General features: G+C 39.1%; 1 protein-coding gene across 4 annotated transcripts in view; it reads right to left on the reverse strand.

Moving 5' to 3' along the window:
- Positions 1–14,445, reverse strand: part of snx7 (sorting nexin 7) — a 48,310-nt gene that overhangs the window by 4,426 nt on the left and 29,439 nt on the right. For all 4 annotated transcript variants that reach the window (XM_033028885.1, XM_033028884.1, XM_033028886.1 and 1 more), the window contains 4 exons: positions 13,701–13,899; positions 10,930–11,129; positions 5,871–5,957; positions 4,917–5,021 (listed from right to left, as the gene is read on the reverse strand). In XM_033028885.1, coding sequence (XP_032884776.1) covers positions 4,917–5,021; positions 5,871–5,957; positions 10,930–11,129; positions 13,701–13,899 — 591 coding nt within the window. The remainder of the gene's footprint in view (positions 1–4,916; positions 5,022–5,870; positions 5,958–10,929; positions 11,130–13,700; positions 13,900–14,445) is intronic.

Consider the following 14,445-nt stretch of genomic DNA (forward strand, 5'->3'; position numbering starts at 1 on the left):
TAGTACTGCTTTGCAGAATTCAGAAGACTTCTTGAAGTCATTGCATAACAAAGTTTAAAGGCAAATAATATTTTATTATTTTTACAATACACTTTTCTACTTAAATGCGTAAAATTTGTAGTCATCCAGTAAAACATTTTTTTGGGGTGCTTTATTAGAGCTTTTAAAAGATCACAAGTATCAGTTTTAAACCATATTCATTTAATCCCAACCCTCACCCCAACCCAGCAAAAATCAGTCATCTTCCAAGGTTTCATTTGAATTCTATTGTCACGTTCTTAGTAAAAGCCTTGACTAACTTGAATCAATTGCTACATTCTACACCATCTGTTTGCATTGTGTGTGTCTCTGACAGCATGGGATGAAGTTCTACCATGTTGAAATGTGGGTTGCTAGAGCGATAAGCAGCACATCAGCTGGGTTCCCTTTATTCACCCTGCAAGCTTTATCCTCAAAGGCCTGAAATAAATTTGTCAAATATAATTTATTTTTCATTAAACTCATTATATTTTCTCTATGTCCTGCTTCTATTTGTCGAGCCAAACCTAGAAAGAGGCGAGGGGAATGCAGTCCTCTTGAAATTCTGACAAAGCAACTTTTCCCAGGCACATTGCAAACACAAGTTGTGAGCACTCCCTCTTACTCAGCAGAGTAGTGGAACATTACAGTACTGCTCTCGGTACAATTTTGTCATTGGAGGAATCAAATCACAAAGCACCAATTGAATAATATCATAAAATGCATAGGCTCAAACATTTTCAGAAAAAAATACTCATTTCATTTCATTGCTAAGTAAGTCGGTACTGTGATGTACTTCTGCTCTAAGGCATGTTTCCATAACACAAAGTGGGCATAACACGAGTGATGAATTAAGGAACACTGTTTGCATTACGCAGGCCGAAATGGTTATGATACAATTTTGATCGGTAACAAGAGAATCACTTAAAAGTAACTTTGAATTTGACAAGCAGAAAACTGTGTCTTGGATTTAAACAGTACAGGGGAACAATGTCTCCACGTAACCTCCCTGTAGTAATCAGACATCATTGTCTCTTAAGAACACAACTGCTTGCTTTAACAGTGTTCATTGAAGGTGACAAGCAATTACTTCTACTGACATTTATCCAAAGATGCTCTATTAAGCAATGCAGCCTTTGGTATTGCCACAAAATTTCCTTTACAATGCCAGGTTCAATCCCAACTACGGGGCATTGTCTGTATGGAGTTTGCAGGCTCTCCCTGGACCGTGTGGATTTTCTCTGGGCGCTCGGGTTTCCTCCATCCAACATTCCAAAGATGTGTAGAATTGTAGATTAATTGGCTTCTGTAAAATTACCCCAAGGGTGCGAAACCGGGATACCATAGAACTAGTGTATGGGAGATCGTTGATCGTGGTGGACTCGGTCAGCCGAAGGGCCCGTTTCCGCACTGTATTGCTAAACTAAACCAATTTATTGTTCTTGAAAATACTTACTTTAGAAAATCCGGAGGGAAAAAAAAAAACTTTGTTATCGTGAATCTAAAACTCCCAATCCCCTTTCCCCCATTGACACAGTTGTCTTTATCAAATGAGAGGTTTAATAGGGTCACAACAATGGCGTTATTGTAGAACTACCTGTATTAAATAGTTATTTCACCTAAGCAGGAATGGAGCAAAGTCTTGTGAACGGAAATTAACCCCTTAAGTGGCTGATCATTTTTGAAAATAATTTTAGAAATTCTAATTAAAATTGCAAATGTAAACTTAATTTCTAGAAGTACCCATTATGGAAGGTAAAATGACTTTCCTATCTTTCTTCTGGCTATTTTCAACCAACAGGTGTGTTTTTGTGTCACACAGAGAAGTGTTCCATTCTAACGCCGACAATCAGAGAAAATTCAGTTTCTGATGCAAACTAGTACCATTTTACTCTCTCAGTGCTGGATGGGAATTAATTTACTGCACGACATGACCTACCAAAATTATGACTCATTCCTGCTACTGCTCTATTTAATAGCTCAGTCAAGGCATCTTAGCAGCCCATGGTTGTTGGGTTTCTATGAAATTATGAAGAACTTAATGCAATTTTGAAATATCAATGAACAAATTCTGCACAACACACACTAACTGATAATCAGTATGACGCATCTAACCAACAGTGTGAAAATGGAACTGCTGTAAAGATATTTTAAAAAGCCATGCAGGTGATTTTCATCGAGTCAAATGCAGCACTTAACTTCAATTTTACTCATTGTAAATGTTTTCACTCATCACAGTGATTGTAGTTCAAAAGTAAATAAGTTTGGGGCACTATGAAGTCATTTTTTCACTTTACAAATACTAGTTTCTTACATTTCAAGAAATGATTTTTTAAGCCAGTTTCCAATGTGTGGACCGCAGGTTAAATTTGTTTATCTTTCATCCGTTGGAAATGAACAAAAGATTTAAAAAGTCTTAATATTTGTTAGTTTAATCAGCCAAATGGAAGTAATGATTGAATACTTTCTAATATGCTAAACAAATAATATATTCAAGTAAATAATATGCAGTCGTAAAATATAAACAGAAAGTGGTGGGACATTAACAAGCTCTCATTTGCATTAGTTAGTTCAATCACTCCATCCTATGGGGTTGCTGAACATACAATATTTATGTTTGCCTCTCCCCCCCCCCACTTAAACGCAATGTCCGACAGTGAGATTTGGCTCTGCAACTTGTATGTTTGTCAGGAAACCAAGCCTTAACTAAAAGTGAAAAAAAAGAGTTATCTGGAAATATGGAAAAGGCATGCACGTTTTAATAAATTTCTCTATATGTTTCTAACACTTAATTCCAATCATTGATATTTTGGTTAGAGTGCCATCTATTGATCGCCTGTGGTAGCTTTTGCAGAACTGTCAGACAAAACCATTGCTATTTGCAAAATTAAAGGCAGTAAAATTTAGTTAATAGGGCAATAGAGAATTTGATAAAAGTTAATCCAATTTACAATACAAATTGGAGTTAATTGGGTATATGAAGGCAGGAAAATAATCCTTAAACATATTTTACTTTACAGCACACAAACAGGCTCTTCGATCCACAATGCCTGTTCTTACCATGATAACAATTTCATCAAATCCCACCTGCCTGCGTGCGATCGATATCCCTACATTCTCTCCCTGTTTGTGTGCCTGTCTAAATACTTCACATATACTTAGAAAAGTTGCCTCACAAATTTCCTTTCAATTTTCTCCCTTCACCTTAAATCTACAACCTCTATCTAGTATATTGGAAAAATGTTATCTGCCCTGTCACAATTTTATTTTCTTGGAATTGATGCTTCTCTCAGCCTGTGGTGTCTAGAATAATGAGTCAAGTTTCAAAACAACAGCTAATCAAAACAATTCATTTCATTCATTCATCATCGTTGAAAACATTAGTGACGTAGTGGTGCTGGACGCACCACACATCTCTGCCCTCCAGTTCCTGCTGGAAGTATAGGATTTTGGTGTGTGTGCTTTATCATCATTCCTTACAATGCTATGTACGACAGTGATCGCAAGTTCTACTGAAGAGTGGATGGCGTTGGTTCGCTGGAAGCTCATCCGCCCGTTGACAGTTCTTGTTTTTGGTCCTGCTAGGGGTCCACAGCCCCCTCCTCACCTGGCAAACTAGGTGGGGGAAGACAGTTTAGTCGCTGAATATCCGACCATGGAGCAGGTAGCACGGGATTACATGGTACAGTGGCGGAGGGAACTCCCCCTGACCTGACCAGGACAAGGAGATTTTTTTTTTCCCCAAAAGGGTGGTGAATTGTTAGAATTCACTACTCAAGAGGGTTGAAAAGACACAGTTACTGGTTATGTTCAAGACAGAAATAGATTCAGTTTCAGGGAAAGTCAGGATACTCAATAGTTGCAAGGAAGTGGTGCAGTTATCTTCTTGAATAGCAGAGGGGCTGCATGTCCCACACCTGCCCTATGCTCTCCAAAGTGTTATTCATCATCTATCAGTCTAAACAATGTCATTTGACTTCGACCCTTCTAGTGTCAAACTCAGAATCAAGTTTCAATCCACATCAATATGAAGTTTATGCGTATATATTTTCCATAAATTAGCGGGTAGAATGGGTAGAATCAAATGAATGAACTCTAGCTGATATTGTTCTCCTTCCTAATGGACATAAATGCAACACAGACCGTGATCAAGGAACTGAAAATAGACACATGATGAAACCTGGAGCCTGCCTTTTCCTTGTCACTTTTAACACTACACCTTGATCAACAATGTAGCTGTGTCCTGATTTAAGCATTAAAAAAAAATCAGCCCCATACATTTAATAATCTATTCTGAGCATAGCCACGAGTCATCTGATATTGGAAGTGCTGACCATTTGAAAGCAATTTTTAAAAATTGGTACGGGCTGTGTCTTAGTTGTGGAAGAATACATTTTTGGAAAATTAAAGTTTTGGATATTCAAAGTACACCAAGTTGCATTTAATATTCTGATATCTAGTACACACAGATGATATTTAACCCCCCAATTTCCCCCTCCTCAACCACCACTCTCCTTTCTGCCACCTGGTTCCATTTATCCCCTTTTCTCCTTCTTAAGTTTTCCTGTTTCTACATGTCATCCAGCAAATGCTATCTCCCAACTTCACCCTACCTGGTGGATCCATATGGCCATCATCCTCACCAGCTGCCAACTATTGCCTACCAGCCCCGTCTTACCTCATCTCATCTCTTCTACATTCTCAGTTCTGGTGCAAAACATTGATTATCCTTCCACCTCCACAAATGCTGCCATACTTTCTGACTTCTGCCAGCAGTTTGCTCTCTGCACCCAACAAATAAAATACGGTAGACTCAAACCAAGGGCAATTCCCTACCATAAAATGCTGGTGTTTCAGAGTGAAGGCATGCAAGTTAAGTGCAATACATTTTGTTGTACCTCTTCAATCTCTTGATCAATTTTCTGCTGCTTCTGTTGTTTCACTTCCTCTGTGCTCTTACCCAGGATGGTACCAAATGTAAAGCTTTGTTCCGAGTGCTCGAGCTGATTAAAGTGGATTTAAATGAATTTTAATCAAACGATCCCGAGCATGGGACAGAATACAATAATTTACTCACATGCAAATTAATGTCATGGATCAAGATTATTATGCATTTGGTACATGCAGAATAATCTCAGCAAATGTAAAAGCAAATTTACCATTTATATTCAGTAGGTCCACCTGAACCCGCATCGCATTAATGTGAATAATTCAAGACAATCCGGTGGCGCTGTTGCTAGCTGCCTCCGCCCACGGTCTGGCTGTCTTTTTTTATTTTTTTATGTTTAGAGTGTTTTTTTAGTTATTTTTCATTATTTTATGTGGGGGGAAGCGGGTAGGGTAAGGGGGAAATCGTCGCGGAGCTGTGGGTGCGGAGCTCCCAATGCGGGCAGCGCTGACTTTAACATTGCGGAGTCCTGGGACCCTTTGACGGGGTTCGCCAGCGCGAATCTCCGCCCAGCGCGGCCTGTGGACATCAAGAGCCGCGGACTCCGGTGGAAGGTGGCCGATGAGAGGTTCCCGGCGAGAGGGCCTGAACATCGGGCCGCCCGTAGCGGCGAATACGGGTTGCTCGGGAGGCCCCAACCACGGGTGAACATTGGGAAACATCGGCGAGGACGTTGACTAGACTTTGGTTCCTTCCCTCACAGTGGGGAACTTTGGTGCTGCTGTGGGGATGTTTGTGTTGTGGACTACTGTGTTCTGTTTTGTGTTTTTTTAATTTATTTTTTTGTATGACTAAGAGAAAAATAATTTTGTTGTCTCTTCATTGAAGACAATAACAATAAATTAAATCAAATCAAATAATTTCCCAATCTAAAATACACCAGGACAGAGAATCTGACATTTACCATTTCTCGCTCCACTTTCTTATTAGCCAAGGAATCAACTCGAGAATCATAATCTGCCTGAATTACATCCCTTCTCTTCAGTACTGACTAAGAAAAAACATGAAAAAAAAATTTAGTCTTATAAATACCACAAACATAACTAGGTGCATAATATGAAATATACAGTCTACGAAAGGTTAACTATCTGATAGACATCAAGTTTCTAAGCAGTAACATAATTTTGTTGAGCATCCCACAGTATCTTCATTACTTTTGAAATCAACAAAGCTCATCTGATGCGCGTTGCGATGTTCTTATCAAATCAGTTTATTGTCATATACAATAGGATGCAATGAAATTCCTTCTTCGCATGCAGCTTACAGTGCACGTGATTCATATAGTAAGGATAAATACAACTACAAATGCAAAATATTAATTGTACAATACTGGAATAACCACATGAGGTAGAGTTAACGGTTACAGCAAGTTGCAGCATCTGCAGTAATGGAGCATGCAAGAGGTGATTGGTTCAGAAATCCAAAAGCTGTTCTTAAACCTGGACATCCATGCTATCAGGTTTTTATATCTTCTCCCGTAGAGCAGAAGACAGGAGAGGGAATGGTCAGGGTGATAAGCATTCTCGGCAACATTTCCAGCCTTTCTGATGCAATGCAATGAACTGTGAATATGGACTGCATGGAAGTGGCAAGCCTGTGATGGACTGGGCAGTGTTCACCATTTTCTACAGGTTCATTTTTTAATGTAAATATCTATGTCTGAGTTTGACCTTTCTTCACACAAGCATTTCTCCAGCATTTTTGTCAACCGCTCCATCGATGCTGCCTCATCCGCATTCACATTCCCATGCAGATGGTGTGATAGGTGAGACACGGCGATGGTCCCATGGCACCGCACACACCTCCCACCCTCACCTCTGGCAGCTCTGTGTCCGCCGGCCGCTCTGTTCACACCCCATGGAGTTTCAACCCCGGCCCGGAGACAGGAGCGGACCGGATGAGTGGGAGCATCAGTGCCACCTCCGGAGCCGCGGGGATGAATCTCAGGCTGAGGCTCTGCTCCGATGCCCGAACCCCGACCCCTGGGCCACTGTCCCTCACCTCCCCCCAGATCACCGTCCCTCACCTCCCCCTGAGCCCAGCTGGACACAGAGCACCTGGGCCGGCCCACCTTCCCGGGGTGAGAGAGTTAGGGAAATGCACCCCGGACATCGCCAAGTCTCCACTCTCTCCATGTGATCTCGCCGCTTCACTGACACACTCTCACACACAACCTAACACACACTGGCACACAAAAGGTTTAAAGGGATATGGGCCAAATGCAGATACATGGGACTGGTTTTGATGGGGCATCTTGATCTACATGGTCAAGTTGAGAAGAAGGGCCTGTTTCCATGCTGTAAAACTATGACACACTGTAGAAAGGGTGCAATTGCTCTGGAGATGATCCAGGGGCGATTTATGAACATGTTGGCAGGGCTGTAATTTTGTTTTCCCTTTGAAGAAAGTTTTGATAACGGATTGTATTCTCCGCTGAAACGGAGGTGAAGAAGACTTAGTTGAGGTGAATAATATTATGAGAATAGGACCTGTTTCGCTTAACAAAGAGTGTAGGAAGGAACAGCAGATGGTGGTTTAAACTGAAGATAGACACTAAAAGCTGGAATAACTCAGGACAGGCAGCACCTCTGGAGAGAAAGAATAGGTGATGTTTTGGGTCGAAACCTTCAGACTGAAATGGTTGAAAACCAGCCTTAAAACACAATGACTGGAGATGTGCGTTATCCAACTAAGGGCAGAAATCAGAATCATGTGTTCATCTGTATTGATGTGACATCATAATAAATATTACAGAAAAAATAATTCAATGGGGTGGCACGGTGGCGCAGCGGTGGAGTTGCTGCCTTACAGCACCACAGACCCAGATTTGGTCCTGAGTACGGGTGCTGTCTGTACAGTATTTGTACATTCTCCCTATGATGACATGGGTTTTCTCTGGATATTCCGGTTTCTCCCACATCTGAAAGGTTTGTAGGTTAATTGGCTTCTGTAAATTGTCCCTGGCGTGTAGGAGAGAACTGGTGTATGGTGGATTGCTGGTCATAGAAACATAGAACATAGGTGCAGGAGGCCATTTGGCCCTTCGAGCCAGCACCGCCATTCATTGTGATCATGGCTGATCGTCCCCAATCAATAAACCGTGCCTGCCTTCTCCCCATATCCCTTGATTTCATTCGCCCCTAGAGCTCTATCTCTCTTAAATCCATCCAGTGATCTTACCTCCACTGCCCTCTATGGCAGGGAATTCCACAAATTCACAACTCTCTGGGTGAAAATGTGGGCCATAACCAATCTTTCAAAGCATTTCATTACAACAGGTCTGCTTATTTTTCTTTGTGTGGGGAGTGAAATAGAGGTTTTCTTGAAGTAGATGGGGAAGAACTAGCCTAGTTGGAGCTTTTTTGGCCTGTGCAAAAGGGCATAAAGTTATATATGCTATCTTTGAATCAACTGTTCCATTTACTGTAACTTTATTAAAATAAAGCCAAATTTGTAAAATACTGGACACATAAATGCCTTGTGATTACAAATTAGATAAATTAATCACATGTTGCCTAAAGCAAAATATCTTTTAAAAGGTGGGTTGCAATACAAATATATTATATGTAATACAATGGTAAATAGATTGGAAAATACTTTAGAAATATTGTGGATTTCAACAACCATCACTGACAAAGGTTGTCACTTAGATAAACTAATGACCTTCACAAAAAATAACTAATTCTTTCTATTCAATCATAATATCAAAGCCACATCACAAAATATGCATTTGATTTACAGATTTATATAGCAATGTTACAAAATTTTGAGATTTTAAAAATCAAGTCTGTAATTTATCCCATCAGATAAAGCATAAAAATAAGTTTAATTTGACACCTAATTCACTTTCATATCTCAAGTATTTAAAAAGTTATGGCCATTTTCATACTCGGAAATGAGCATCTTGTTCCCTATTGATTTTCTATGGACATAACAAAAAAGTTGTGATCGTGAACAGTCAAAAGCCCATAGCTTTCTTAAAAATTAAGAGAACTGAATGAAATTTTCAGTTATCATAGATTGAAGCATTCTGAAACAAATATAAAATAATCTTACTTGGATGACCTGAAATTAAAGCATATAATTAGTTAGTTACCTAATTGTAGCTAATTTCAGACTTCAATTACTAGATCTAAACATCTATCCATTTCTTAATAAATTATTAACATTTTTAAATAGCCTAAATGTCCAAATAATATTCACAAATAATTCACAATAAAACATGATTTTTAAATCTCATTTACATTAATTTATAGACCAAATGGAAGGAATTCAGTGTTCAATTGCTGTAAATAAATGCCCATTTAAATCAGCTTTCTAGTGGGATCCTGTGGAACGCGCTGGTTTAGAACGTTCACATTGCGGTAGATTTGTGCCCCAAATGCCCAGAAAAATACTGCGCGATATAATGGGCCCAAATTGAGCTACTCGCAATATTAAATTTTGTATAAAGGGATCTTTAGAAGCCCTTTTTAATGTAAAAATATACAACCTAACTTCTGCTGTCTGCTTTATGAGGCCCTGCGGTTGCTGGTGTTCGCGGGTTTAGAGGTTGATTTTTAAACTACTATAACTATTATACGAGGCCTTTAAAACTAATAATAGCTTTTGCGACGGGGTCTTCCAGCGATTTTTCGTTAATAATTAACTAGGCTGAACATCTTCGATTTGAACAGCCTAGAGAAAATCGCGTTTTAAACCTGCCCCCTCTAAACGGCGCCAAAATCGCGCACACCCGCAACGGCAGATTTTCAAAGACGCTTCAGGTACGCTTTGCAACATACCTAATTTATATTAACTTCTCAAACACAGTTCATTACTGTCGAAATGTTACCAATAATTTAATTTTAGCTGCTTAGACAAATTAATCTGAATATTCCTTTCTCTTCTCAAAAAAGACAAACACCCAGATATTTTTCAATTTACAAACATTGGATTTTATGAATTTGCACTTTGGTATGTCCATTACAGATCCAAAGCTACATTTTAACCAAAACAAATAGTATGCTATTTGGGTGCAGTCAATAAACAGAAATGCATTATACAAAGTCCCACAAATCATTTGACCCAAATTTTCTAATCACATTTGCATACGCATCCATCTCATAAATCAAAGACTTACAAGGTCAAGGTCAAAAACTTTAATTGCCATTTGTGCTTACACACATAGGAACTCTTGTGCGGCTATTCAGAGAGTCAAGTTAAGTTAAAAATTAAAATTAAAAATTAAGAAATTTAAAAAATTTTTAAAAGACACACAGAAGACACATAGAGCATTGTAACTTGCACAAACACTATATCAGGACATCAGTTCATTTTGTTGTGTTTTGGCCAAGAGTCTCACTGTTGCAGGGAAGAAACTCATAAAAAAGCGTGTTCTATTTGTGGCGATACTGTCCGCTCGTCTGTGCCTGAGGTTGTATGTGCAGTTTTTGTGTTTGATACTATATCTATTCACAGGGAGCTGCAGATGCTGGTTTACAAAATAAGACACAAAGTGCTGGAGTAACTTAGCAGGTCAGGTGGCATCTCTGGAGGACATGGATAGGGAAGTTTACTAAGTCGGACCCTTCTTCAGACTGATTGTAGTAGGGGGAGAAAGCTGGAAGAGAGGTACGGGCGGGACAAATTATAGGTGGATATAAGCAAGGGAGGTTTGTTGGGCAGATGGGTGGACAAAGGTCAGGAAGGGATATACCTGGGAGTGAATGGGAGAGAAAGGGCAGGACAGTGGGAGAAATGGGTGCACAACCAGGTGGGGCACAGGGAAGAGAGAAGAAAATAAAGGGGCTGGTTACATTGGAACAAGGTTGTAAGCAAACTATCCATTTTGGAAGCACTTCAATTTGCCATATGTTATATATTGTTAAGCATACCCCAACTGACCAAAAACAAAACAAAACTGAACTTCATCTCAGCCACAGATTTCCCAGTAAATTTCTTAGATCATTAAAAAAACTCACCTTCAGTGTTTCAGCACATAAAACGTATTCATGCAAGGTAGGAGGCAAATCCTCTGAGAGACCAGTAGTCAGTCCTTCAGTGGCCTTGTAACAGCTGTCAATGGAACTAGCTACTCCTGTCAGAGGATCAGCCAGCTCCTTTTCAGATTTAGACCACAGAGTATAAACTGGACTATAATCCTTCATCGCAAGTGAATATTCTTTATATCCAAAGAAAATTAGAAAACAATCTTCAGTTCAGTCTTACATTTCATCAGACATGATTATCACATTGAAATAAATATGCATAACTAAAACTACATGAAACAGATAAGCATCAGGAAAAGGCAGTTAACTAATAATTCACTCTGATGCTGCTATAAAATAAATTATTTTACACGTGCAAGTTTAGAAGTTGAATAGGAATTTATTTTGCCCTCTTTTCTGAGTAAGGCTTAAAAACTCAGACCATTCCATAAGACAATGAACACTGCATTAAGATCACTTTTTATCTCCAAATTCATGATGGTATAATTTTAAGTTGGTGAAAATGGTTTAAAATAAAATGATTGATTTTGAAAAGATGCACTTTGCAGATAGTGGAAGATGTAATAGAATGAGATGGATAGTTGTACAATATTTGAATATACAGGCCAACTCAGATTTGTAAAATACAATTACCAAGATGCGGGACTTACGATTTTTAATATATTGGGGACAAGATTTTTGACATACTCACATTAAATCAATGGTTTTGTGTGAAATGTCTAGGATTTGACATATTGGTTTGTTCTTAAATTGAAAAAAATGCATCTCAAGCATAGACTGGCTCAGTGCACACAATTATAAACCAATTTCAAACCCACGATTTTGAATTTTAAAAGAAATCTGACCTTCAAAATTAAATCAAATTGTAAAATATTCAAGAGTCCAATAAACACATTTGTGGATGTTGTTAGACTGCAGCAGTGCAAGACAAATGTACTGACTTCAGATAAACATCACATTCAGAAATGAGAGGGGATAAAATGTAATGCAAGTGGCTTTTTTTCGTAAGGAGAATAATAATAAAACTGTTGTCGGTCATCTTTAATGAAAACGCACTTTCCAGCAATCAATCACACAAGTTTCCTTATCCAAATGTCTTCCACTGGAGAGAGTGAACTGGCACAGCGAACAGGACTGCTGCCTCACAGCTCCAGTGGCTTGGCCTCAATCCTGTCCACCAATGTTGTGTAGAGTTTGCATGTACTTAGTGTGTGTGTGTGCCTATTTCCTCTATGAACACTCCTTTCTTCCTCACATCCCAAAGGTGTGCAGGTTGGTAGCTTAATTGGCCACTGTAAAGTGCCTCTCAAATACACGAATGGAGGAATTTAAGGGGATTTAATGGGAATGTGTGTGTGCGTGGGGTGTGGGGGGGAAGAAGCAGTAGGTAGAGAGAGAATTATATTATTATAGATCTTCCCTGGGTTATGATAATGTTCGTTCCCGAGGACAGTTCATAACCCATACAGATCTCAAGTCGGAGATATATTTAAATTAAAACACAGGCCAACCAAGGGCAACGTGTACTGAAATCAGGCTGTTTAACTTAACCACTGATTTATCTGCAAAACATAATCTCAAACAGAGTTCACACATGGCAGAAGATGTCTACAGCCCAGAGCAGCCGGCAACTCCATCCTCCGGTCTCCCAAACACTAATTTGTATGCACACAAGTTGCGTGTTCGTAGCCCAACGGCGGCATGTAGGTTAAATAGGTGTTTGATGACTCACAAGTCCGCATTTATCTGCTGTATGACGATTATCTGATCTGTGTACATAGATCCTTTTTAGTTGTTATCAGGGTATGAGAAGGCATCAAACCAAATCTCACAACATGCTCTTTGGACAGAGATACAGGTTTAGTCACAGGTTTAAAATTCCAGCAGTGTTTGAATTTTGAATTCTCATTTTTATTTTTACATTACATCATGGCTTTGTATCTCATTTCTGGAATCTTTTTCAGAAACAATTTTTTTGGAACAAGTTAACATTCATAATTTTGTTCTCGATGTCCAAGTTTTAGATGCGCCATATTTGCAAGAGATTCCTTTTGCTATCAGTGAGTTGCTTTCCCTCCATTCCTGTTTAATGAGGAGCTAAACGCACGTCAGGAAGGCAAAGAGGCACGAGGTGCCCAGATGGGAGGGCAGCCGGTAGTGCCATGGGATAGATTGGTCTAAAGGAATCAAAGGCATGGATGCATATTTCAGCAATGTTTGAAGTGAAACGCGGGTGATGCAAGCAATGTTAAGTGAAAACAGGCAGCCAGTGTTGGCATGAATGCAATGGATGTATGGTCTAGAGCTCACCTCAGTCAAATAGACAACAGATGGTTGGCTTCACCTTCAGATGGTTGCCAGGGGAAAGTATGAAGTCAGTGGAAACAGGTGATGCTGGGGGTTGAAGATAATACCGAATAATTTTCTGGGAGCAACAAATGTGAATTCAATCATGTATTCGGGACTGGATGATGTTAACTATTTTAATAACTTCCACAAATTTTATGAACAGCACCAATGGGCAAAAGTGACGGGCTTATGCAAGCATCCAACTTAGGAAATGCTGAAAGACCATTTGGACTTCTCATGTTAAATTGTAACACGCATGTAAAAATCTTTTGCCATCATGGTCCATGCAAGTAGTCACTTACTACTGTTAAGAAAGAAGTTAGCAAGGAAACTTGCGTTAAAAGAGTACCCGAATTTAAGCTCCAGTAAAAGAGCAAAATGTTGCGATCACTAACCTTTAAATTCTTTTACAGTTCTTTGGCTGATTCTCTCCAATGTTCCAATTTTTTGACGGAATATGTCCACATGTTCATTCATTGCATTGAATTCATCAGGTCTATTCTTAACACTCTTAACTGAGTTGGCAACAGCCCGCATTGTTTCTTCCATTTTACTGAGGAATGCCGAGCCAAGTTTCTTGTGAGGAGCCAGGTCCTGCATAAAAATTAAAATAATAATTACAATTGACTATATAGAAAGGAAATAATTAGATGCTGCATACATACAGGGACAGCAGGTAAAGCAATAGAAAAGTCAAGCTACTAGACCTTGCAGTAGTTTTAAATATTGCCATGGCAATAGTAATGTGGAATTAAATGTTGTAAAGAGAATGATGTATGCCCAGTTTACCTCGACATTACTTGGAAAATAATAGTTTGAAAAAAATATACAAAGGTCAAGTCACAAGCTCCTCAGTGAGGAGCTGATGTAATAAACTTTCAGAGTGATAGTAAGGCAGAACCAATTCCTGGGACTGATGGGAATCGCTTCTTAAAAAAACCCAATGTATAATTAATCAGAACTGTCATGATTTTCTAAACTATTGGAACATTCATAATCAGATGATTTCCAAGTTTTAATTGTAATGTTTTCACTATTTTCAAAAGACTGCTTGATAGAGAAAGGAATGAATAGTGCAAGGACCAAAATCTTGACTTTCTAAGTTGTGTTGTTGGTATCACTTACAACAAAACAAACATG

Source organism: Amblyraja radiata, chromosome 10, assembly GCF_010909765.2.
Source record: "Amblyraja radiata isolate CabotCenter1 chromosome 10, sAmbRad1.1.pri, whole genome shotgun sequence".
In the NCBI taxonomy this organism is placed as follows: Eukaryota; Metazoa; Chordata; class Chondrichthyes; order Rajiformes; family Rajidae; genus Amblyraja; species Amblyraja radiata.